Below are 27,123 nucleotides of genomic sequence, written 5' to 3'. Positions count from 1 at the left end.
ATAAAACATACACGCAAGGAAAGAAAGTGATGTCACAAACCCTATTAGGGCTCACTTCCCCTTAACTTGAGAGAATTGAGTTCCATAAACTAGCTGAAGACATTGACTGTTTTTTGCTGTGCCCTGGGACAAGTCACTCATATGCACTGTGGCATAAAATGAATATATTAAATCTGGTTGATAGTTTATATAGATGTTTATAAAACAGCAAGCCAGTGTGATTATGTAAATAGTAATATAGTGCTTGAGTGGTCAGGCAGTAACTATCTTATTGATAAGAATGCAGTGTTTTAGCTGAGCTGCTTTTATGAAATGTATAAGAAAATGGTGAAACAGAAATCATTTTTGCAGCAGTGAAGTTTTGAATAGCAGGGAGCTAACAAACCATTGAAATAAAGGCAGCAGTTCCTAACCTAGAATCAGAGCAAGGCTAGACTTAGGGGGTCTATGAAGTCTCTGAAATAGTCTGCAAACATGTTTGCACATACGCATTTGTGTATTTTTCTAGGGTTCAGGTCCATAGCTTTCATTAGAATTTCAAAAAGGTCCACAAAGCTCCTGTCCCACATCACACCACACACACATAAGAATTTCTTTCAATGGGTAACCTTCAGGAGAAGAGTAAAGGCTTTTTAATTTTTCTATAGAAAAAGGCACTAATATAAACATATGCCTGTAGAAATATTAGTAATTTAAAATTTTTAATGTGTCTAGATAAGTGCAGTGACTTCTTTTTATTGAACGTAATCATTTACAAGAAAACATGCAAAAGATTAAGAAACCATATTTATTTCTTCTTTGGTACAACCAGAGATGTTACCTCCACCTTTAAAAATAAATAATCTCATCAATAAATCTTACGAATGGCAGGGTATTAAAATTCCTTTTTTGTTTTCTCATAGAAGAGCTCAAAATGTTAATAGGTTTTGGATACAGTACAGTTCAACAAAAATTCAGGCTGACCGTGAAAAGCAGCATGTGCTGTGAGGTCTCATTCCATATGGTACGTACAGCATTTTCTTGCCTCTTAAGAGAGTACATTAGTGGGGATTTTAAGCACCAATACTATTGGCTATAGTGAGGTTTCTTCATAGCTAGATTGCAGTCCTCTAAATAGCTGAACAATAATCTGAGAACATCTAAGTAAAAATGAAAATAACCGCTACTACAACTGAGGTACACCAAACAGTTGTTTTTGTTTATTGGCACAGTGGCCCACAATGTATCACATATGTATAGCACACTAAAGTTCAAGATCCTGGGAACAGGATTATAAAATTTATTTAAAGGGAGGTTTGTTACGTTTTTTACCAATGACTCTGCTGTCTCCCCTCCAAGGGAAAGAACAGAGGATTTACTGAATAGCACCATTATTCTAAATCTCATTGTCAAGTACGACTTCTGTTATAACGTTGACGGTAATACTCTGTCACCTCTTGCCCCAGCTTTGGGTGGTGTTTCTCCTCCAAGCTGCTTTGCCAGGCATGGTTTATGTGGACAGCCATGAGGCACTAAGCCTTTCACTGATCTGGCCCTTTGCTAAAGGCTCGCTGACCAGCCTGCATGGTGCAGGAGGCTGGCTCACAGAAACCAGGAGGTCCCGGAGGTCCAGGAGGGCCAGGCACACCAGGAATTCCTGCCACCCCTGGAGGGCCTTGCTCACCATCCCGGCCATTCCTCCCATAGCTGGCAGGACCTGGGTCACCTGAAACACACAAAAAGGTGCAACGTGAACAAGAGAATACTCAAGGCTGCAAACACAGAAGGCACTGGACGCCTGCAGACCAGCAGTGTGCACATAGGAGCTTAATAAATGCTTTGGGAAATGGGTGGATGATGATGATGATGATAAACTTCCTTTATTGGACTTCAGTTTCTTAGAAATTAGAAGCAGAAGACCTCAGCGTCTCTAACCCACATTATCATTGGCAGAGCTGTGCTGCTCAGTACGGTACCCTCTAGCCACATGTCTATTGAGCACCGACATGTGGCTAAGTCAAACTGAGATGAACTGTAAGTGTAAAACACACTCGAATTGTGAAGACATGTTATTTTAAAAATGTAAAATATTTCATTAATAATTTTTATATTTATTACATGATAAAATATTTTGAACACCGTGAGTTAAACTATATTATTGAAATTAACCCAATTCTTTTGACTTTTTTAATGTGGCTGCTAGAAGATTTAAAATTACTCACACAGTTATAATTTGTGACTCCCATTACATTTCTTTCGAACAGCACTCCAGTAGCTGCATCCCTTATTTCTAATGGTGATCAATATCCAGACAGGGATAACTATACCTCAGTGGTTCGAAGAACAGGTTTTAGAGACAGACAGATGGCTCTAAGTTCTAGCTCTGCCGTTTATGGATAAGGTGACATTAGCAAGTCACTAATCTCTCAGTTTCTGATGGGTTAATGCCTTCCTTATAATTAAATTCTATGCCTGAAAGCATCTGATAAATGGGGACTATTATTATGATTATGAGAATATTATTGATTACTATCTTTTAGAAAAATGTGCAATGCACCTTACAAATTCTATGACATTCTTCTCATCAGGGGCTTACCCCAATGGGGACTTCACCAGTCTCAGTTCCTTTAGGGCATTTCTTCCTTTTATCTCAAAATTGTTTGGTTCACCCCATCAGGCACCCATAACAAAGAGAGATTTCTGCTGAACATTTACCCTATCACACCAGCCATACTATTATTGCAAAGGTGGTGATAAGAAACCAGTGTAAAACAAATAGTATATGCAATAATAAGATAGTTTTATAGAGGTCCTCCTTCCACCTCAGCTATCTTAATTTGGCCATTCAGCCAAAAAGGTGAAAGCCAGATCTGTATGTTCAGTTATATATTTGCTTAGGTTTCCTTTCCTTCTTTCTGGTGGTGTTTAGTTTTCTTTTCCTATTTTAGGGGTTGTATTACAGATGTCTTTTGTTGGTCTTATTATAGTGGTCTGGTCTTATTACATGACCTTATTACACATACCTCATATACTTTTAGAAGGAAGGTAAGTTATACTATTTTGCATACATCTCATTCTTTTCATTATGCTTATGAATTAGCATATGTTATAGGGCAAAATACGAATAAGTTTTAAGAGAATAACCATCTTTGATAATGTCCAGCTCAAGGCTGTAGATAACTTCCTCTCATTTATCCCAGAAGCTTTCATTTGACTATATTAAGTTGTGATAAAGCCAGTGATTATATGTTTTCCTACAAAGAGAAGGCCCTTGAGAAAGTCCGTCCCTCACTCAGAGCACCTGTAAAAAAGCTTCAGACAGAACCATGCCTTTAGCAGAGCCTATTTAGATCTCCTAACACTGGGGGCAGTTAAAAGGTTGATCATTTCAGGTTTAAAAGATAGGCTGGATATAAATTCATATAAAAGGTGATTTTCATGCACTTTATCAGTAGCAATGTTGCCAATGAGTCATAGCAAGTCTACCTTAAAATCAAATCAAGATTAAGAAGGAAAATGCCCAAAGGAAAGGTTGCAAACTAAATGACCACAAGGACAAAGCAAGGACTGTAGATCAGGATGGGCAAACTGCAGCCCATGAGCCAACTCCTGTTTTTGTAAATAGTTTTATTAGAACATGGCCATGGTCATTTGTGTATATATTGTCTATGGCTGCTTTTGTACCACAAGGGTATGATAGAAAACACATGGCCCTAAAGCCAAAAAATATGGTCTTTTACAAAAACTGTTTGCTGAGTCCTTGTCTCATAAAGAAATGGCCCTAGATTCAGAAATTCCCCACTGTCTTTACTAGAAGAAAACCAATGGCACAAGTGTAATGAAAATTGGAATGGATAGTGATACTCCACATCAGCGTTGGGGAGGCAACAGGGAGGAGAGGCCTGTGGAGAACTAGAGAGTGGGTACCAGCAGTACTCTGCTCCAGCTAATAGATGCCATGACAGAATAGGGGGCAGTGCTGCCCAGAACCTCTGATACTTTTCAAGAGAAGCTAGGAAGCTGAGTTTTTAAATAAATATCTCAGTTCATAATATTAGCAAAGAATTCAAATTTTTTGTTTAACATTTGTAGAGCTAGACTCCTGTGTAAAATCTTAAATTTCAGGGAATGTGTTCTCTAAGACATAATATTAAAAAGTAGAAGGAAACCTTTTGTAGATTTTCAAGTTTAGGTCCCCTTTTCAACATCTTCTAGGAGAGGTTTTTTGTCACTTGCTGAGTTCATTCCAGATTCCTATTCATCCTCTGAGGAAAAAGTCGACAAAGCCATCCTGTCTACCCTTGATTTATTTTATGAAAAGCATGTCTAGCTCAATTCTCCCTTTAGCAAAGACAGCAATTTACCCTTTAGAACTTTGGGTGATGTCGCCATCGTCATCATCATCATCATCAAACACTTCTAAAATGCTTTGCCTTTACCATACACCATGCACTGTGCTCACTATTGATCCATTTTCCTCACACGTAACCTGAGAGCCTGAGAGTTAGGAAGGTCAAATAATTGTCCATAATCATATCCCTAGAAAGTGTTGGAGTTATAAACAAGAATCCTTAACTACTACCCAACCTAACCGTGTTTCCATACCTTTTAATTTGCTTATGAGAGAGGGAGAGAGAGAGAGAGGTGGTGGTGATGGTGGTGGTGTTTTTTGTTTAATTCATTGAGCCTGAATTGACCAGGAAGTAGAAAGAGGCACAATAGCCAAGAGTAAGTATTAATTCTTATAGAGCTCTGCCTAGCATTAGAAACTAAGGATTTTCTTCCCTGAGGTTTTGCCCTGTAGAAATGGCCAGAGAAAAAAACCAGCCTCCACATTACAGACTGTTGGTTTCTGGTGAGCTCTGATCTTGGACATTTACTCTAAGATGCTCTAAAATTATTGTGTCAGAGCCTAATTTGGGGGCAAAACAATGTCGCAGTCCAAGTCATTCAGGTATTAACAAATATTGATAAACTACTTTCCAAGGCTTAAGAATAGAAAAGCACAGATATAAAGTGTTCTCATTCTGCTTTACCAGCCCGATGGGCATGTTAGCTATACTAACTGCCTAATAATTACAGTTTTCTGAAATTTCAAGGTCCTGTAAAAATGACATTACCAAACATTTCATTTTTAAAAATACATGTCTGTCATTCCCTGTGCAAACACTAGAGGGTAGACATGATCCATCAACGGAGGCCAATCCCAGCTGGAACGTTCTGAAAAAAGATCTAATGCAGGCTACAGAATGAAAAGGACTGTGTATGTGGGCTTTAAAAAAAGAGAAAAAAGAAAGAAAGAAAACCTGCAAATAAATTTCAGCATTAAAGAGGGTATTTGATCATTTATCCACTGGTTATGTAAAATTTTTATATGTGCCAGGGACTTTCTTATATTTCTCACCTTACACTGAGCTTATTTTTGAGGTGTTTGACAAAGCGTGTATGTTTAAGAAGTTGATGTATTGTCATTTGTTTACATAAGATCCCCACAACTGAAAAATAGAAATGGAAATAGGATAAATGACTACCGCTAAACTTAAGCCTAAGTTGAGTGTGCCCTTTGTTTTTTGTTTATTTGTTTGTTTGTTTTTGAGGAGAGGGAGTTCCACTCAATATTCAGAAGCAAAGCTCACCTATATGCAAATTTTGCACAAGAAATCTGGATAGGCCAATCACTTAGGGTGGCCCAGAACAAAGCCAGCTCTACCCTCCATGTCCAGGAAGGAAAAACATTCCTGGTCACACTTATTTCACTTATTTTCAGTATTCTACCTGGTCACATTCCTGGTCACACCCCTCATTTAACTTACTCCTTTTCCCTCGTGAGTTTGAAAGCACACAGAGGAAGTCAGGAGCCATTACTAAATATTTGTCCTTAGAATCTTCAGAGTGCCAAGGAACTAGTGGCAAATAGGCAAGTTCGGTGGCAACTGGCATAGAGTTACCCTTAATGAGATGACCTAATCAAGTAATAGCATTATAGGGCTCTCTGGTAAGAAACTGAAAAGTAGATGGGAGATTGGAAGTATTCTAAAGCCCCAGGGGTCTCTAATGTGATCCACACAGCTCTGGAGAGAGGCAGAAAGGAAATCAAGAGACTAAGTGGTTATGGGACATACCAGTCAGGTGGCTGGAGTGGCAAGGACAAACTAATCATATGGATAGTCAGCTCATCAATTTGTCCACTAAGTGAACCTGGATGCAGGAAGCATACATATTTGCCTCTATTACTTATTACCTGAGAGACCTTTGTCAGGACATGTGACCTTTATAAGTCTCTATTCCTTAAGTATAAAAAAAGGAATTACAATAATAATAACAGCTAAATTTGCAGGACGTTAGCCATATGCCGGGCACTATTCTAAGTGTTTTACATGTAGTAACATATACATAGATCCTCCTAAATAACTTTATAAGGTAGATTATGCAGAGGAGAAACTGAAGCTCTAAGAGGTAGAGTAACTGAAAATAAGCGAGAGCAGTGCATACATCCTGGCAGCCTGGTTCCGAAGCCCAGGCTTCTTAAATATCTGCCTTGCCTACGTCTGGGTGTGAGAAACAAACTAGATGATATATGTGTCCTTTTTAAACAACAGAGCACTGCAGCCAAAACGATAGTCAATGCAATGGTTATAATAATAACCTATGATCTATATTAGGCAATGTAGTATTACAACCCCAAAAGGCCATACAGTACTTAACACTGAACAATCTGAAAGATATGGAGGGGAGATGAGAACTAAAACTGTCCAGAAAGAAAAAAGGAATTCTGGTAATTTATGGATAATGAAGGCATTGGTTACATTTTTTTTTTTTTTCAAATATATCAAGTATGTTAGCACAAAGAATGACCAAATGATCTTTTTTTCCATTCAGGAGGATTTGAGTTCCAAATCCAACAGTAAGGACAACAAAGAAAATTGTAGAATATCTGTTCTGCAGGCTCTTTTAGGTAAGATATATATTTATCTAGAAGGTTTCAGAGAGCTCCTGCATAGAGTAATATTGAAGATTCCTCTGGGCCCTAAAGCCCTATTACAATTATGTTTGTGAGAGACCGGAAATCACATTCCTAATCACATTCCAAGTTCTACCAGGGAAATTAAAAATGGCCCAGTCTCTCAGTGGACAATTAGTCAATGAAATAATTTACTGCCAGTCAGAACTTTGCGTTTGTGATTAGGAGCTGAAGTAGATTTTTGTGGAGGGAAGGTCTGAGGTATTAGGGGCAGTGCTGACTGAGAGAATAATAGCTTATGATTGCCCATTGAGAACAGAAGAAAAAGGCTGCAAGGGTTTAATTAGGGTCCAGCTGTGCCCCCAGCTCTCCTTCAACCTCAAAAAGCAAAAGTGGATTTGTTATATTAATAATAGTAATAGCAATAAACATTCTTGAGTTCTTACTATGGCCAGAAACTTTCCTGAGCACTTTACATGGATTGATTTCTCAGAATTACGCTATCACGGATATACTATCAGCACTATTTTATAAATGGGGAAACTGAAGCACAGAGCAATTAAGTAACCTGCCCAATGTCATAAAGCTAGTAAGTGACCCAGTCAAGATTTGAACTCAGGATATCTGAATTGTGGAGCCTACACTTTCAACAGCCACTTTTGGAATACGAGCTTTAGAAGAGGAACGACCCAAAAAGCTCTTATTCAGGAACTCGATAGATTTGGGAAATTGTTAGCTGGGCATATTTATGTGGAGAAGAGAAAATGTGAGCTGACCTAAAATCCAAAGCTCCCAGCTGGTGCCTCAAAGAGTGTGGTAAATACGGCCCCTTTGTGCCTATGTCCTGAAACACTTAGAAAACTGCATGCTTCTGAAAGTCAGCCTTAAGTTTTAAAAAGTAATCTGGAACTCAGGTTTTTTTTTACTAAATAATGTCAAATATCCTCTCAGTGAAAATGTAACAAAAGCATAGAAAAACAAAGACCAGATTTCAGAGCAGTACCAAGCAAAGAAGGGGCAAGGACTGGCAAAAGGCAGAAAGGAATATGGCAGGTCTTAGGAGTCCTGAAAAAGGGAGCCTATAACATTTTTTAACAAATCAGATTTAAGTATTAAATCTAGGACCAGCTGTGACAAATTTACTTTTCATAAGAGAGGCAAGATAAGGGCCAGGTAGAGCTCCAATGATGAGCTTGTTCTAACTGACCATTTCGCCCATTCACGGATGTCCGATGTACTGAAAAGCAAATCAGCCAAGCCTCTTTTGGGCAGAGCAGCGGCCCAGGAGCACTTATAAACTCCTTCCAGTCAGACTCAGGAACCTCTAGGGGGTTCCTGCGTGTGGGGAATGATGCACCTTTCATGGCACACTCTTTATATAGAGCTGGTCTTCCTCAATCTTTCAATTTTAAAACCCAAAACATGGTTTATCAACAGATTTTTCTGAAAGTAACAGCCACCAGAAACTATAATATATTTTTGATAAAAGAAAATCTTGCTAATAGTGCAAGTTACTGGTCTAAGAACTATTAAGCGATTTGTCAACAAAATGGGAAGAGAAATTGTAAGGTTATCTATCCTACACATATATAAATAAATAAATTGTCATGATGATATTTTATCATCTTTAAAACCTCCTATTGCTACTGTTGATAAAGGAGAAAAGCACTCAGTAAATTATATTTCCTTTTTATCTCTTCTAAACATCCATCAATGAATCCAGACTTATCTAAAATATTCTTCTCTTGGTCTCATTTAGTTCCAACTAGATTCCTTTCTTTTCCAATCATGAAAACTTCCTTTTTCAATAACAAAAATTTATCAATTTGTGAAAACATCTTGACAGGCCCACAGTTTTAAAAAAGCAGCATTCTAGCTATCTCCAAATGTATTCATATTTTTAAAATGTATTTTAATGAGAAAGCAATCCCCAGGAGCAATGAAATGTATAATTAGAAAGCAATGATGTTTTGGGCTACAATTATAGCCATGATTAAATATGTAAGCCTGTGGCAGAATTAGAAATGATCATTTCTTTTTCTAAATTTCCCTAAACCAAGTTTTCCAAATCCATGGTGAAAGCATGTGCCACCCTTTTTTTACACAACCCCTCTCACCTCAGGAGCCTTCCTGAACAGCTATGAGAGAGATTGCAGGAAGGCAGCACATCACAGAATTCATGCTCTTAAACTAAACTGGCTTTCTGTCTTGCTATGCTGCTTCTGTGGTTGGGCTTGATGAGTGTCTTGCAGCCTGGACTCCGAGGGACAGAGTAACCAGTGTGTAAAGAGAGAACAGATGCCCAGTGAGAGAATCCAGATTCTTCGCATAGAGGCTACTTTGTCACCTCAGTCGACATAGCAATGCTATGTGGCTTGTGCATGGCTCTTTGTGGCTATGAGTAGGAATGTTCAAGTTTATTTATTTATACATTTATTTTTGGATATGGATTTCTGGAGGGTTGGGATGTTTGAAACAGGAACTTTTAAAATAAAATTTCAGTTACTCTCTGTGCAACATGAACAGTATGAATAGTTTGAAAACTTGAATTCATTTTTCTGTTGCTGTGACTTTTTAGTTAAAATAAACAAGAAACTATCAACAGGGCTAGAAATGGAGAGGACCTCATTCATTGAAAATTTTATAACAAGTGTATTGTGGCCGGAATTTGAAATAATTTTTAAAAGCATCTATTCAAAAAATTAATATTTCAAGTCCTGACATTTATTTTCTCACAAAGAATGCAGATATGATTTAGAGATCACTTAACTCTTCATTAAAGTTGGTCTTGAAAAATTGATGCCAGCCATTATTATCTCTTGATGCGCTTAAGTAATCAAAGGGCAATTCTTTAAAATGTTATCCAATTCAGACCACCTATTATTCATTACCAATTTCTTGACCTCATCCTGCCATACAAAAAAACACTTACCTGGGAGACCTGTAGCTCCGGGCAAACCTTTGGGACCTCTTCCTGGTGGGCCACGTTCCCCCCTTTCTCCCAAGTCACCTGCATTTCATTAGAGAAGTGTTATTTTTCTATATATATTTATATATCTATATATTTTATATATCTGTAAAAATAAAATATTGCACTTTTTAAACTGTATTTTTTAAGCAAAGCCAAAACTCAGAAACCAAATGGTCATGAAGTTGCCACAAACTAGATCGTAGTACGTAGCAAGGCAAAAAATGTTATTATAATAGATTGGGGGAGAGGATCAAATGTTCATATCCATAGACGCTAAAAAGACATTTGAAAGAATTGAACATGCATTCTTGATACAACAGTCAATAAAATAAGAATCAATGACTACCCTCTTCACATTAAAAATAACTAAATAAATAAATACAATCTCAACCCAAAAACTAGCATGATGCTTAATGGGAAACACAATAAGCAGTTCCACTTTATCACTAATATTTATCATTTCATTTGAGGAGTTAAAATTACCTGTATTTTCAGGTGCTAGAAGTATATATTTTAAGCCCTAGAAAATCAACTCAAAATCTACAAACAATTTATTAAAGAATTCAGTAAAGAATCAAGGCACAAGATTAATATATGAAAATCAATAATTTTCAAATATACAAAAAAAGTAATAAGATATAGTGAAAAAGATCCCATTTATAATAGCAATTAAAACATAAAATAACTAGGGATAAATTTAATCAGAAATATGCAAATCTATCATGAAAAAACCAACATTTCTAAAGGATACAAAGAGATTTGAAAAATGTTCTTAGATGGAATGACATCATCATTTAAAGTAGTGATTTCTTTCTAAGTTGATTTTTCATCATGATCCCAATAAAAATACAGATTATTTTAAACCAGAGAGGTGATTCTGAAGTTTGTGTAGAAAAACACATAAGACAGAATAACCACAAAAACTCCAAAAAGAAAAGCAACTTAGATGGAATTAATCCTACCAAATATTAAACCAATTAAAATGTTGTGGTCCAGATATGTGAATAGACCAGTGAAACAGAACGGAAAGTCTAAAAACAGGCCCACATACGTGCAGGAATTCGGTTTGTAATAAAGATGGCATGTTAAAGTGGGAAAAAGTTGAATATATTTAATAAATAGTGTTGGAAAAGTGGGTAGACAACTGGAAATTTTTTTAAAAGTCAGATCTATTCCTCATACCACAATCCAGGATAAATTACAAATGTATCAAATATTTTAAATAAAATTTAAGAACCAGAAGAAAACAAAGGAGAATTATTTTATAAGCTCAGATTTGAGTTGGCCTTTTCATTATGATCCAAAATATGAAAAGTTCCTAAAGTCAGTACAAAAAGGCCAACAACACAATAAAAAATAAGCAGAATACATGAGCAAGAAGTCAGTAGAAGAAAAAAAGTCAGTAAAAGGAAATAAAAATGGCTTAAATATATGAAAAATTCCCCAACTTCACTCTCATAACAAAATCAGTGTAAATTTAGAATAACAAGAATACTATTTAACCTATAAGATTAGCAAAAATTCCAAAGCTTAATTAAACATATGCTAACAAGTCTGTGGAAAAATACACTATTGCACATTGGCGATAAGACTGTAACTTGGAGGGTAATTTGACAGTAACTATCAAAATTATCAATGAAAGTACCATTTTACACAGCAATTCACTTCTAAGAATTTATCCTGAAGCTATAAAGCTCATGCTGACATTTGTACAAAAATGAAATATATGCAGTATTGTTCGCTGCAGCCTTGTTGTAATGGCAGAAGACTGAAAATAATATGACTATCCATTAAATGGTTAAATATATAATGGTACTTCCATGGAATGGAATACTTTGCAGCTGTGAAGAAGAATCAGGAAGTTCTTTGAAATTATCTCTATGACATATTGTTAAATGAAAAAAACAAGGTCAAGACCACTTACTGAAGGACAATAAAATTTAATTAAAAAAAAAAGAATGTAGGGAAAATATATATTCATGGATCCTTGCAGATCATTGTTAGTAAGGATATGTAAGAAATTAACAAGAGTGATTACCTAATGGGAATAATAAAGGAAACTAGGCAGATGGGAGACAGGGCTGGCAGAGAAACTCTTTACTAAATATCTTCTTATACATTTTTAAATTCCTGAACAATGTAAATTTAATATTACCAAAAATAATGACTTTCTAAAATTTAAAATGCGGTGTCAAAAGTGCCTACATTTCACTACGGAGCCATTATTTATAGGGAATATGCTTTGGATTGCAGCCAACCATGTGTATTTGCAAGACCGTTGATTAAATTTAGGGATTCAGCAGTCCCAGAACAAAACTACATTAATTATCCTGGCCCCTGCTGAGGCCAAACCCAGAGACTTGGCCTCATTAACAAAGTGCTCTAATACCTTAGTTAACTGGTCCTAAGTGACTGCTAGTGCTCCTAGTGGAAGGCATTATTCTCCTATCCTATTAGTATAGTATTATATTATTTTCTACACTTTTAGAAAATGCAATGGTATTTTGTAATAAATTCTATACATAATCATTTTCCCCAAACATCTGTATCAGCCCAACTTCATCCAATAATGAATTGTTATAGTTTTAAAAACAAAGGCATATACACAACAAAAATAGAAAGCATATCTGTACAACCATTGACAAATTAGTCAAATAGTCAAAAATCTCTGATTATGAAGGAATGTTTAAATAGTTATCATACTCTAACTGTGAATGTCTTTATATAAATATTTTTATGATGAAATCAGCTACATTTTCAAAACAGTTTAAATTTATATAAATATTAAGGATATAGAGCTCAGGATAACTCATATTCACATACACCAAGTTCTTTCATACTCATCACCATGTGGTCTTATTAGGAAGATATGACAATTGGCATTTTAAAAAGTAACAGCTTAAGCATTCTTGTTAACGTAGCAATTTAAATGTCATATCACTGTAATTCTGGAGACTGGCAATGAGAAGAATCTTTAAATATGCCATATTTTTTGAAGATATGAGATGATTATAAATTAAAATGCAACTTTCACATGCATAGTGAAAGTTAAACACATTCCACATGGAGCCATGCCAACTCTAAAATGTTGCTTGCAAAGAATAAGACCACTATCTTAGTCGTGATGCTGTAGTTTATCAGTCACAGAAAAACAAACTTTAGATGGGATCCAAGACAGAGCCACACTGCACACTGCTGCTCCACAGCAAACCGTGTGTGCAGCTTGGTTCTGTTTGTCACCAGGTTTAATCCACTCCTTCAAACAGTGGTCATGCCTTCTTTTGAAATGTTCAAAAAGCAGCTCAAGGAACTAAAGTTCCACCTTTTTTAGCCTATCGTGTCAGAAAGTACATATAAAGAGCTTATGAAATCAGTTTTAGACAAGGTATGAAGAAAAATACACAGTTTAAGTAGAAAAACAGCTCATTTTAAATAGAGTAGCTAAAACTAGAATTCTCATTGCTCCATAGTTGCTATTTACTTCATTTTTCTGAACGCTATAACTGATGGTCCATCTTCATGTGAGCAGATTAATATTTTTTAAAAAGTGTTAGTCACAGTTATGACTGTACTTTTTCAATCCTTCATTTACATATTGGCATGTCTGTCTGACTCACACAAAAATATCCAAAAATATATGCAGCCTTACTCATAAGAACTTAAAATTAATCCATGGCATGAACATTGAAAAATGATATTTATGACACAAAAGACCGACTTAATACTAAACAAAGAGAACATAAGGCCAGTTTGATATCTCTCGTGTTTCTGCTCGAGTATACACATAAAATGTACATAAGGCATGTGCCTCTGCCCTAACACGTTTGTGTAATATTGTATAAAACGTGATGAAAAAAAAAAAATTATAAATATGATTTTAGCTTTATGATTTGAAGCATATTCTACTAGTTCCTATTAAAAATGTTCCACTGTGTTTTTCAGAGTGATTTTTTAGGAAGGAAACAATGATTTGATTAAGACATATTCTGTACTGTTAAAAGCTTTAGTAAAACATATTTCTTTGTTATTTATGTGGCAATTTCTTTAGAAAAAGGTTCTCAAAGTAACTATATAGCAGAGCAAGATTCATACCATTCCTTCTTTATTAAGCATGGGAAAAAAGGCAATAGGTGACAATGAAATACATCCCCTCTAACTGGCTGAACATTCATGTCTCAAACGGTGAAGTGTTTATTCTCAGGGAGAATTTCATCTGTAGCTAGTAGAACACTATATGTTTTCTACTCAATACTACTGTTAATGTATGTAGTGGGACAAGAAAGGTCAAGTCCAGTTACCTAGAATCATACATTTCCAAATGTGTGACCGTGTAGGTTGATGAAGAGAATTTGATTACTCCTTTTTGCACACACTCCAAATTTTAACAAGTAAAACTAAGAGAAGATGCTGCTTTAAAGGAATCCAGTCACAATGAAGGGATGGAGAGGACTGCGAGAGAAAGTCTTTTAGAAAAAAGAACTATCTCACTTCTAGATTATAGACTATGTCATAACTACTGAAGAAAAATTAGGGGAAAATCCTTTATGTGATTAAGCTATGCTTGACGAATGGACACAGTAGCAGAGACATTTTCCAGGTTCCAAATATAGAAATATACTTTTCTTCTCCTCAAAATTAGGTTCTTCTGCTGAAGCCAACCCCACTCGACCTAGCCACAATTCAATGCTGCTAAGAGCTTCTCGGAAAGTTTCCTGAACATTTCACCTTTGTTCTCAGTGGTTCTCAGCCCTGGTTGCACATTAAGATTTTAATGGGGTATATTTTTAAATCCCAATGCCCAGACCAATTAAATCAGAATCTCTGGGAATGGGACCCAGACATGAGTCATTTTTAAAGCTCCTCAGGTGATTCCAGTGTGTAGCCCAGGCTGAGAAATGCAGCCTTAAGCAGACTCTCCTAGCGTTGCAAGTCACAGAGACATTTTCACTTCTTAAAGGAATAAGGTGGGACTTCAGGAGAGTTCTGCTACTAACGCAAACGAAGTTTAATTTAAGCTCTGCCCAAATATGAAGACTTCCCTTTAGCCAAACACCATAGGACTGTGATTTCTATAGTCCCTACAAGGTGTCCCTTTTCCATAGGAAAATGGTAACTGCTCTACAGGAGTGCATTTAGCTGCATCAGCATCCCTTGGAGGCTTGTTAGAAAACAGACTGCGTGGCCCCACCTCCAGAGCTTCTAATCAGTGAGTTGGGGGTAAACTGGAAAATTTGCATTCCTAACAAGGTCCGTGGTGATGCTAATGATCCAAAGTTAATTCGTAATAGCTGAGGAGTCATCCTTGGTCTCTGGCACCACAGAGCTAACCAAGTCGACAACTGCCCAAGGCAGTGGAGTTTCTTAGAAATGGTTTACAGAGTGAATGGGGACTAATCATAGAGAAAGCACTACAGCATGATTTCCTGTACTTCTAGCTGAAAGCAGGACAAAAATGAATGGCTATGTGATTTTCTCAGAGAAAATATCCAAGTTCTCTTTAAGATGAACTTTGAGTTCTCAACATATTTGATTTTGTCCAGCCTCTGAAAGCTTTGCTATTGTGTCATGCTTACAAGGGGCCCCAATTAGGGCTCATTTATTAACATTCACATGCCAAAAAATATAATTAACTAAATTATTCCAGCTGAGGGTGTAGTTTGTCAAATGCATCAGTGATTCATGTACAGATCCAAAAGGGCAGCTTACTTGCCCTCTGACCATCCACACCATAATATTTAATCCTAATTGGAGCAGCACCATTTAAAAAAACAAACGTCCCTCTCTTATTTTTGATGCCACGCCTCTCTGAAGTTCCTCAGAGAGCTATCAGTCACTCATAATGATATAGAAACTCTTCACGTTTAGTCCTCTCCAGGGCACACACAGCTGACATATTTACTCACCTCAGGTAGCAAAAGCCATCTGAGGCAACCAGTTCTTCTGCAAGTCCTGCTGAATACCTAATATACTCGCAACACTATTTTTTTTTTTTTTGCAAAATCCTGGATGCAAGGACTGAACATGCTTTAAAAAAGGAGAAGAAATAAACTCTCATACTCTCTCACAAGTTAAAAAAAATAATAAAGTTAGACTACTTCAAAGCTGAAAAAAATCCATCAAAACTAATATCCAATGCCACTTTTTAGAATAAAGGGGGAGGCAGCTTCAACACATGATGTAATTTTTTTATGTCTTACTAACAATTTTCGTTCATTTAAGTAACAGACACAAATATTCTAAGGCTGCTTGTCATCTCAGAAGAGCTCTACAATGATTTTAAGGTCTCAAAAAAATAAATAAACAGCTAAATTATCCTTTATGAGGTCCTATGAAGTTTATTTTGAACTGCGATTAAGGCACAGTATAATTGACAAAGATCAGTGCTAAAAATCAAGGGACCTTAATGCTAGTATTTAGTCTACCGTTATCATATAGCAAGGTTAAAAGAATATTAAATGGCAGTTCTCTAATCTTCGCCACTACCACTGTAAAAGAGAATAATACATCTTATTTCACAAGATAGGTGGAGCTCAGTAGGACATGTGAACACATTTGAAAATGGACAGTGTGTGTTCCTTGGTTCCACCTGGACAAAATAGCTTACCTTTAGGCCCCCTCAAACCAAGAGCACCAGGGGGGCCTTTAATGCCTGGGAGGCCACGAAGTCCCATCTGGCCTGGGAAACCATTTTCTCCAGGGGGTCCTGGGGGACCAGGGGGTCCAGGCCTTCCGGGAAGGCCAGAAGCTCCCGACTCTGGACGCTTGAGACTGGCAGCCATCTCAGCAAAATGTTCTAAAAGACAATAAACAAAACGACCCAGAAAAGTAAGAAATATGAAAGTGATTCAAATGAAAAGAGCAGTATGTCAAGTGCCTGTTTTCTAAATGTGCCATCAGAACTTCAAAATTGGTGGTGAGAAATGAATAAAGTTGGATCATTTTTCCATGGGCTCTCTGCCAAGACACTTCACTAGGGCTGTTTGTTCAGCTCTCCCTGGATATATCTGGCCCTGCTGTTTTGAGAAAATGGGATAGGGATAAAAACCTTGAAATGCAAGGCTTTGGTGCGAGTGTGTTCTAAATAAATGAGTGTGTCACATGAATCCTGACTTGTTATCTGGAAACCCAGAATGGGAAGAAAATGAGTGTCTTAACATAGGTAGAGGTGGATGTCCAGAAGCTTTTTAAAAGCCAAAGACATTGTCCAGAATTAGTATTGAGACACCATTTGAGACCTAGCCTCATATTTTTACTTCAAAGATACTAAGTAACCTGAAGAATCCTGAGAAGTCATGACTTCTTATGAATTCTTCTTCTCAAATTTTTTTCCATGCTTGGAACAGACAACAGACATTTTAAAAAACCTGCTTCTTGGGAAGGGTCATAGTCTGTCTTAAAAATTAATAAGTGTGGGCTTTTTCAGGAACCATTAAATAGATTAAGAATCATCCCCTAAAACCATGGAGAATGAGAAAATTTTTCCATTAAAATACTCTACGGGAAATATTCTAGTGTAATGTTGTTTAAAGCTTTAGGGTGTGAAAGAGTATATGAATTGGAAACACAATTCTAACCAGCATTTTAAAATTGTTTCAATGCAAGTATTCTAAGTTCATCTTATATAAGTAGGAGCATAAAATCACAATTTTCTAGACATGTGAAGTTTAAAATTGAAATATCCTTTTAAGATAAAATATCTGCAATGAAGGGACATATTGGTTTTCAAATATAGAGATGACAGTTTCATTCAGAAAATTCTACAAGTCTGCAACACAAATTAGACTATCTCATGAGCATACGAAGAAGAGAATTTCTTTTCTGACAGAATTGGTTCCAACCAGAATGTGATAATGACCTGGTAGAAGGCCCCAGTGTTATGGGACCTCTTCAGTTACAGAGTATTTTTGCACATCTTCATTTTCAGTGTGGTTCCAGAACTAGACCAATTCTGAAACAGCTATAACAAATAGAAATCTTTATAGCTACAGATAAGTTTAAAGGTTAACAAATATGAAAATAAATCACCATTTTGGTAAAATACTGGTTATTGATTTTCTACATAGATGGTACATGAGTAGTCATAATGTCCTTATGCTTCTCATGGGCATAGAGTCTCTCAATCACTTCTCATAGAATCTACAGAGAGAGCAGTTTCCGGCTGGGTACTCACTAGGTGGCAGGGCGTTGAAGAGGAGAAAGGTGCTTGTGAATTGTTCTGAAGGAAAAAAAAGTGTGCGTGTGTGTGTGTGTGTGCGCGCGCGCTTTCTCATAAATTAACACCCTTGGCAAAAAAAAAAAAGTCCAAGCTAATCTAGGAAGGTAATATTTTCCTTTTTCTTTGAAGCTATAAGCGATTGTGATGGCTATAAATTAGATAAAACAGAAGTAACATTAATATTATTCAAAATTTGCCTCCTTTAAAGCACACAAAAAGTCAAGCCGTTACAATTTATTTACCTTGCATGACTCTCATGCAAACCTGCTTAATGTGCTGATCTGTTGGTGCTCTACCCTGGGACCAAAAAGAAAAAAGACAGGTTATACACAGAACCTACACAGTTAAATGGTAAACGGACAGACTTGGCAAGAAACCAGGTGGCTGGATTTACAACAGGAGACCTTGCCTGCACTGCTACAAAGCTGACGTCTGGTCTAGCCTGGCTGCCCCACCCCTTATGCTGTGAGATGGAAGGAAAGAGGGAAACCATGGGGACTGCCCACCACTCACTGGAGGGCCTTGGATACCAGGCAGGCCAGTGGCACCCTGTTCTCCCTGCACGCCTCGTGGTCCAGGTGGTCCTCTTGGTCCGTCCATTCCAGGAAGCCCCCGACTTCCTTCAGGCCCCCTCAAGCCAGGCTCCCCAGGGTTACCCACCTAGAACAAAATGGCACACTATCGAACCAGGACTAAACAGAAGTAATGTGTCTACTTAATATTAATGCAATATAAATACACAAAATTTGAGGTTTACTACATTTTATTTCCTAAGAGGTATTTGTTTACAGGTTACACATCCTCAACAAAAAGACACATAATACTGCCCAACAACTCACCTCTTAGGTGCAACTAAACTTTTAAAGAATCTTTCTTTTTGGTAAAAAATATTTTCAAAATGTTAATTGAAATAATAAATTTTTAAAAACACATTCTTCATACTTTAAGCTATTTCCTAAGAGCGAGTTAGTTTTCAATAAGGCTTGTTAACTTTTTCTGACCACAAAAAGGCCACTGAGTGTTTACAAGACATGTTACTTTGTATATCATTAATACAGAAAGCATAAAGTAAAGATATTTCAAGAACATAAGTTATTTAGCTTTTATAACATTCTTTGGAGAATTTAAAGATGTCAGATGTACCTAGGAACTAAATTAATACATTTAAAATGCCACATTTAAAATGTTGCACTTAAAATCAATACATTTAAAATACTCGAACAAAAAGAGTAAGTCCACAATTTAAGTATTGAGGAAGTTAAAAATGTAAATATTAAAAAGTTAGAAATAAACCAACTATTTCATTAGCATAAGAGCATAGATTTTCTTTCTGAAAGCACACCACTAACAACATTTAAAAGAATCCTTGTGTACAATAACTGCTTAAAAAAACAAAGATTAAATTAATTCACTTTTTATTAAACTACCTCTGGTGGAATTTGTGGCATAGTAGTTGCAATGTACTGTTGTTTATAGAATAAGAATGAGAAGATAAAAGAACACGAGACAGCAAGGGAATGCTAGTGTCGAAGATATGAATGTTCATAAAGCAATTTAATCCTGCTTCTTTTTCATGTGCATCATTTATCTAGAAAGAGCTAACTTTCAAACATTCAAATGTTTTAAACTGAAGGGAAGAAGGCGATGAAGCAATGCTTTCACTAGACACATCTAAAGAAAGCTCAGCAAATGTGCTTTTTCAATCCCTTTATGCAAAAAAAAAAAAAAATCGACATTCATCTAAGTCAACCTGTCAAAATTGCTCCTATAGAGAAGTTATGGCTTAAAAGACTTCCTGAAAGAGCGTCAACTGGGAGAGCTAAGGATGTGCTGCAGAAGGCTGGGGAATTGTCAGGTGACTAGAGTGCAAAGCTTTAAAAGCTTCTAAAACAACTCAGAGGAGAAGCCAAAATGAATTCAGAAATACACTAAAGAACAGACAGAAAACAAAGGAGACCAAATCAGAGTGGATTATCAGGCTGGCAATGTCTGAAATATTGCTAGAACAAGGGACAAGAAATTTTTGATCAAGTGATCAAGGAACAACATGACGAGGAGAACATGAAGACCCTGGATCTTTGGGGAAATTTTTCTCAGTTGAGGCACAGTATACTGAAGTAGAAATGCACTGCATCTACTTATCAAGTCTGTCTATGCTGAAATCACTGAGGACAGTGAAAGTCTTCCCGTTGGTAACTATTTCCCTTGATTCTGGGACAGTACACTTCGGTATTTCATCGGTATTACCTGGGTCATGTCAGAAAAGACAGGGGTAGGAAGGTAGGCGATAAGTCAAGAGCTAATTCATAGTATTATATCCCAATTTAAAGGAAATAGACTTATTTTGAGTGCTGCACTGTTCATTCATTTTTTTTCTTTTATAGATTGAATGCTTACCATTGAACATTACTATTTCAAGACCGTGAAGTAGCATTTTTGTTGCCAAATTCTATCAAGATTTACTCTACATTTTTCTCAATCCTAAACGGTTTCTGTAAAGTATTCCTAGGCATAAAGATGTTACTTGAAGCTTGAGACTGTGACATGGTGTTTAGAGATGGTATTTAAGTAGATAAGTTAATACAAGTCAATAAGTTCCACCTTAGTGGTATGTAAAGAGCCCAGGGCTGGGTACTATAACTAAATCTGGTGAGGCCTCCTGGAGAAAGTGGAGCTGAAGATGAAGCTAAATGATTGAATAGGAGGTAGCTATTTTAAGGAAAGAGAAAGGCTGCACCAGGTTAAGAGAATAACAGGAGACATTACACAGCATGCCATGTAAAAAGAACTGCAAACAGATGAAGTTCCAGACACGTGAGAAGATGAGGTTGGCAAGGCAGAGAATACTTCATTGAAAGCTATGTATATCGTGCTTAGAGTCTAATTTTATTCCATAAAATGCTATTCTTGAAGGATTTAAAGCAGAGAAAGGATAAATAGTGGGTTTTATCTTTTTATCCAGATTACCTTGGATGCTGTGAGGATAACATGTTGGACAGGGACAGAGAGGAGTAGGGGAGATTCCAGAAATAGGAAAGATTAACTGGAAGATGGTGATTAGTGACATTTGAGATTGAGATCTGAACTTCATTTTTTCTCCTTTATACTAAGTTTCTCATTTCATCAAATGTACATTCCTTTCAAATTGAAATCATCCCGGGCTTGCAACTAATTGGTTCTATAATTCTAAATTCATCTAATCTCTAAAGACGTCAATTTAGTCTCTGCAAAATGACAAATTGAATGAGATAACCATTTTCTAGCTCTAATAATTCTCTATTTTCTTATGCATTACACTTCTATATTACTCTCCCAAACAGAGCACACAGGAGATTAAGAAAATTACAGAAATATTTGCCAACAAATTGTACAACTGCCAGCAAAACTCAATTATACTTTCATCACCACAAAGCACAAGTCAGTTCTTTAAAAATGACCCATTTGTGGAAGAAATTGCCACATTATATACTCATTGAGTCACTTATACTATGAAAAAAAAAATCCCTTTAGAATGTTTAGTTCAACAAGCAGATCCATTTACACTATTGTGTGTTTTTTTCTTTGGATTAATCCATTGCTTAAAAAATAAATTTAGACATTCATTTCCTTGAAGGTAAGTCCTTTAAGAATTGAATTATACAGAATGATTTCATAAAGCAGAACACTGAATTTTCTGCAACTTTATTGATATTTTTACTTTTTTATACCATTACTGTTCATTATACTTACAGTTCCCTTTTGGCCAGGTAATCCTATATCTCCCTAAATCAATAAAACAAAATTATGTTAGAACAATGTATTCACCTTTGATAGTTTCCTAGAAACATGTAACATGTTATGTGCTGCTGAAATCTATAGAAAACTGTGAACAGATGAAACAAAACCATAACACCACAGAAAACATTAGACTCAAAATCTGGATTCTAGTCCCTATTTTGCTACTTAACTTTACGATCCTATGTAAGCTGTATAAGCTTCCAGCAGTTCACTAACTTATCTGTGAAACAGCAGGGTTGAATCAGAGCTCTCCAAGACTCTATCCAGATCTAAAGTACTGAGCATCGAGAATTAACATGTGTAAGTCGAAAGATATTAAACTAGCATTCTGTTATTAAACATAATAGACATTTAAACCTGATGACTTTATTTTTGAAACTCTAAAAATATTTTGAAACTCTAAAAATATTTTTAAGATCTTCCCAAAGTCTATCAAGCCAAATATTCATGCTTTTATGCTTAAAAAAAAAAAAACCTTGAAAATCTCCCACCACTAATTCTAGATATGAATTCAGCTCAAGTTTAGCACATCAATTCATTTCCACTACAAAACAGAATGATTTAAAACATCCTCTTAGCCCATCAAATAAACAATTTTAACAAAAAAATATGATTAAAATGATTCTTTTTGGAATTAAATAGGAAGATTTGCCTAATTCGGATGTTATACTAACTCTAAATCCTGAAAATCTGAATAAAATAACATCATCAGAATTTTTTCCTGCACTAAAAGTTCTCTGAAACTAATTTAGGAGAAATCTATTACACTTCCCCCACCCCAAAGGACCAAATATAAGTTTCCACATTAGGTCATGTTAGATTATGCAAACCATAATGATGAGCCAGCAGATCTAGTAGTCCTGGCAGTAAAGATAATTTGTTCTTGTTCTTATTGTCTTCCTTGAGATTTAGCAGCAGCATTCTCTGGAGATGGAGGTTACTTCCTTGGAGGGTTTTAGATTAGAGAGATTGCCTATGGTCACACTTGTAAGCCACAGCTAACTATATTAAAACTGATTTTGTTTCCAGGATGGGCACTAGATATTCTATAGTCATATAAGAATCACCATAAATGTCTAGATGTAAAGCCACAGAGAATTCACCAGCTCTAAGGGAATATTTTGTTCCCCAAAAGTTTAAGGCTAGGTCTGTCACTTTGGGGATGTTTCCTCTTTGCTTTACTTGATCTTGGCTGCAGTCTTGGAGAGTCATTTGTTAGCTCATATAAGAAACATCTTAACCTTTAAAGAAGGCAGCAAAGATAACATTGTAAGAGAAAAGAAAAAATATATATGTTCTAATACAGTTTGAAATAAGTAAATCTACATCATTAACCAGGAAAAACAGTGTCTTACAAGTTCACCCCTTTCTCCTGCTTCACCTTCTTCACCAGAGGCACCCTAAAAATTAATATTAAAAGTCACATTTTTAACATCATAGCCCTTGGCTCAGTTTTATTTATTTATTTTTTTATTAAATGTATTGAGGTGACATTGGTTAATAAAATTATATAGGTTTCAAGTAATACGTTATATGTACATTGCATTGTAATTGACAGTTCAGAAATAAACCCCCATATACATGGGCAAATAATCTTTAACAAAGGAGCCAAAAATATACAATAAAGGAAAGCCTTGGCTCAATTTTCAGCGGTCAACATTGATAAGCATTCATAAGTGCCCACAGTGCTCCCAGGATTATGCAGATATACAAAATGCTCTCAGTGGCTTTCCAATCTAGCTGTCAGTGGCTAGCCCAAATCCAAAAATGGCCTAGAGAAAAGCCAGAAGGTGAGGCTGAGTTTCTGCTAAAGGTAGGATTACTGACTGTATCCACAATTTTATAATAGGTAATCTTTGGAAACGGGCTCTTACAGTATAAAAAGAAATCCAAAGAAAGGACTGACCCTAATTCATATGCATACTTTATTTGCTAAGGTCTTGATAAAGAAAAACTTAAAATATTACGATACGTCTGTGGAAGCCTTCATCAGAGTAAACCAGTTTGGTGAATGAGGGAGTCAGGCTCACCCTTTTCAAAAGAAAAACAATGTGTAGTTCTGGAGGCAGAGCCGTCATTAGCCATTAGCTCCAGTTTATTAAAACAGTAGATAAGGCTACAGACAAAAATAAGCTCCAGGTTTCATTCAATATGAAGCACATTAAGAAAAATGTACTAGCCTCCAACGTTTTAATCACACCTATAAACCAGCTGGTGCTCCCTGCTGGTGAAGCACATTAATGCACATTAAATACTGCATTTCATACTAGTCAAATAAGACCTACCTGTTCACCTTTTGGACCAGATTCACCGACTATACCCTGTAATTAATAAAATATAATAATCTTTCAGTATTTTAAGATTTTTATCTATATAATTTCAAATAAACCAAACTCCTTTATTGGACCGGTAGGTAAGCACAAACACAAATAATGTGACAGAAGAGAATATCCCCCTCTCCTCACCACCTAACAAGAGTCAGGTAGGACCTGGAGAAACTGACAATTGTTCAACTCGAGGTATTGGACAACCTGGGCATTCTTTGATCACATCCTGTCAAAATCAACTAATAGGAATGTAAATTTAGAACTAAATAGAAAGTGTGATTACACTGATTTTGTTTTCACTTTCTCAGCTTTTTTTCTCCTGATAAATTATCATATTAATAGCTTTTTTAAAAAAATCTTAATCTCAGCTTCCAGTAATTTCAAATACTTTTGTTGATAGCTTTTTCTAATATATTTTAGAAAGTTTAGAATTTTCTAAAAGAAAGGCCAAAAAGAAAGTTGATTTAACAAAATAGTATAAATCCCTGCCAAATAAGGGACTTTCTGGAGGGCTAGGTTTCTTACCCTGTCACCTTTCATTCCAGGAAGTCCAGGGGGGCCAGGCAAGCCAGGGAGGCCAGGGCTACCAAGAGAACCCTGAAAAGCAAACACAAACTTCCCAGAATCACTATTTCTGCAACAATGAAAGCATACAAGCCAGACAAGCTTGGGTGTGTTGACTCCCATGTAAAATAAATGTACTGTGGTTGGTTTAACTCTGTTCCTGAAATTTGCGTCTCTCCTATATGCTTAGGAGACGAGAGACCAGTTCCCCCACCCCCTGTCCCGCCTCTGAGGTCCTCAATTCCCCAGTTTGCTCTCTTTTCCAACAGTGGGCTCTTTCAGTCAATCCCCTACAACAGTACTGCTTCTCTTGCTGTGTAAACAAGCACGGCTGGGGAAGTAAAAGGCAGCATTCACGCACAGTTCTCTCCAATTCCAAGAACATCCAGAGGCCAAATGTAGCACTTCATGCTTCTCCTGGTTTTAAAATGTATGCTATATGCCACGCTGATTAAAATACCCTCTGAGGATGTTTTAGATATAGTTTGAAATTACACATATACCTTTTCACATATTCACATAACAATCAAAATCAAGTACAGATGATTAAATTACCCGTTGTAGATTGTTCTTCTCTCCTTTTATTTTTAAAAACTTATTATGTTTTGTATGAAGCAAATAAACTGCTGGAGACTTAGAAACATTACTTACCAGTTTACCTGGTAGGCCTGGGGGTCCTACTGGTCCTATTTCTCCTCTACTGCCCTGGAAAAACACAAACATGATTGTCGACTGGATGGTTTGCCAAAATTCAAGTGATTAATTACTACGTCAATAAAAATAACATCCTACCAAGGTTATTGTTTAAATATAAGTCATCAAAGCATTCTCCCCATCTTTGACTAAAGGCAGAGATCTTTATGTAAAATACCTAAAGCCTCTTCTGTGTTCATCCTTCAGTGAACATCCTAATGCTGTTCACTGTGATTATAGACCATTAGATAGAAATATCAACTGATAGATCTGTATAAAATGGCAATCAGTAATTTTTAGCATCTAAATCACCATCTAACTTATGTTATGGTTATTTATGTACATGTTTTATCCCCTCATTTAGACTATGTGCTCTTGAAGTATAGGTGTGTTAATTCTGAATTCCATATAATGCCTAAAACACAGAGTAAACTTTCTGGGATATAGTGCATTTTAAAACAACATCTGGCAAATAATCTTGAACCTCAAAAGAGTGAAAAAAGAGACACAGGACCGAGATGTTTGCCTTCCAACCGCTACTGGAACTTTGAAAAGACATGGATAGTAGAAATGTATAGAGTTTCTGAAATAAAAAATTTTTTGTTCTCATTCTTGTTTTAAATATGTCTTTAAAAAAGTAAATAACTTTAGAAAGCATAATTTATAATGAAGATACATCAACATCAACACTCTAATTTCATTTTTTGAACCAATTTCAATTTTTTATTTGAAACTTTAAGCCCTCTGAGGAGACACGTGAACTCTTCGATTTCTTTCCCCTAGAACTTCATACAGTTTTATGCAATCTGATAAAAGCTTGATTTATTTCTAGTACATGTTCAACTAAGCTGAACACTAGGTTAAAACATAAACAATCACATTTCCTGGATAGTGTTATAAAAATGAAAGTAGTCTTTTGGGTCTGTTTTTCTTTAAAATGACAACTTCGTATTAATGTTTAATATTTATAAATGCTTCTGATAAGATTATCTTGATCTGACTCATATGCTATTCATTGATCTATAACATGTCAAGACTCATAAACATTCTGAGTTTTCAATTTCTCTAAAGGATTGAGAAATGTTTGCCAAATTGCAAGTCGCTAACTATGAGGTACAATATCGTGGTGTTCATTTCATATGACTTATAGGTGATTTAATTTAAATGCTCTTAAATACTTTTAAAATTTTTTATATAAGCAGCCTATCTAGTATATGAGTTTGGATGATACATTGGTCCTTAACCTTGTGAGCAGCTTGGAAGCCAGAGGCAGTGCCCTAATGAGGATAGATGCTGGAAAGATATAAGTCTAAATGAAAACCAGCCACTCTGATAGATTCTTCCATCCATCTATAAATATAAACACTGGGTTCAACCCCATTAATTTAGCCAGCACTTCAAAGTTCAAGACAGATTTTTTGCAGTGTATCTGCTCTTTTGGCATTTTCAAAGAATTTCAGAACTGTATCATGAGTGAGATCCTAAATGTCATTGAGCTAACATGACTTCAATTCACAGAACAGTTAATAGTCATTGGTGGGGAAAATAATTAATCATATCAGAAAGGGGAAGCTCAGTTCTTGACACAACTGCAAGTATTCACTTCTAAATAAATGAACCATGATGCCATTTTATC

The 27,123-nt window shown here is 36.0% G+C and overlaps 1 protein-coding gene across 1 annotated transcript in view; it reads right to left on the bottom strand.

Moving 5' to 3' along the window:
• Positions 1-1,172: 1,172 nt before the first annotated feature.
• COL9A1 (collagen type IX alpha 1 chain) overlaps positions 1,173-27,123 on the bottom strand; it is a 63,749-nt gene continuing 37,798 nt past the window's right edge. Inside the window, exons 23-32 of the mRNA XM_039853113.1 lie at positions 25,446-25,499; positions 24,756-24,827; positions 24,189-24,224; positions 23,259-23,303; positions 21,856-21,888; positions 18,640-18,786; positions 18,369-18,423; positions 16,516-16,704; positions 9,873-9,950; positions 1,173-1,705 (exon numbers count right to left, since the gene is read on the bottom strand). Of these exons, the coding sequence (XP_039709047.1) occupies positions 1,521-1,705; positions 9,873-9,950; positions 16,516-16,704; positions 18,369-18,423; positions 18,640-18,786; positions 21,856-21,888; positions 23,259-23,303; positions 24,189-24,224; positions 24,756-24,827; positions 25,446-25,499 (894 nt within the window). The 3' untranslated portion in view covers positions 1,173-1,520. The remainder of the gene's footprint in view (positions 1,706-9,872; positions 9,951-16,515; positions 16,705-18,368; positions 18,424-18,639; positions 18,787-21,855; positions 21,889-23,258; positions 23,304-24,188; positions 24,225-24,755; positions 24,828-25,445; positions 25,500-27,123) is intronic.

This window comes from Pteropus medius, unplaced genomic scaffold (assembly GCF_902729225.1).
Source record: "Pteropus medius unplaced genomic scaffold, Ma_sr-lr_union100, whole genome shotgun sequence".
In the NCBI taxonomy this organism is placed as follows: Eukaryota; Metazoa; Chordata; class Mammalia; order Chiroptera; family Pteropodidae; genus Pteropus; species Pteropus medius.
Note: the sequence above shows the minus strand (reverse complement) of the source record. Positions and strands in the feature narration are given on the sequence as shown.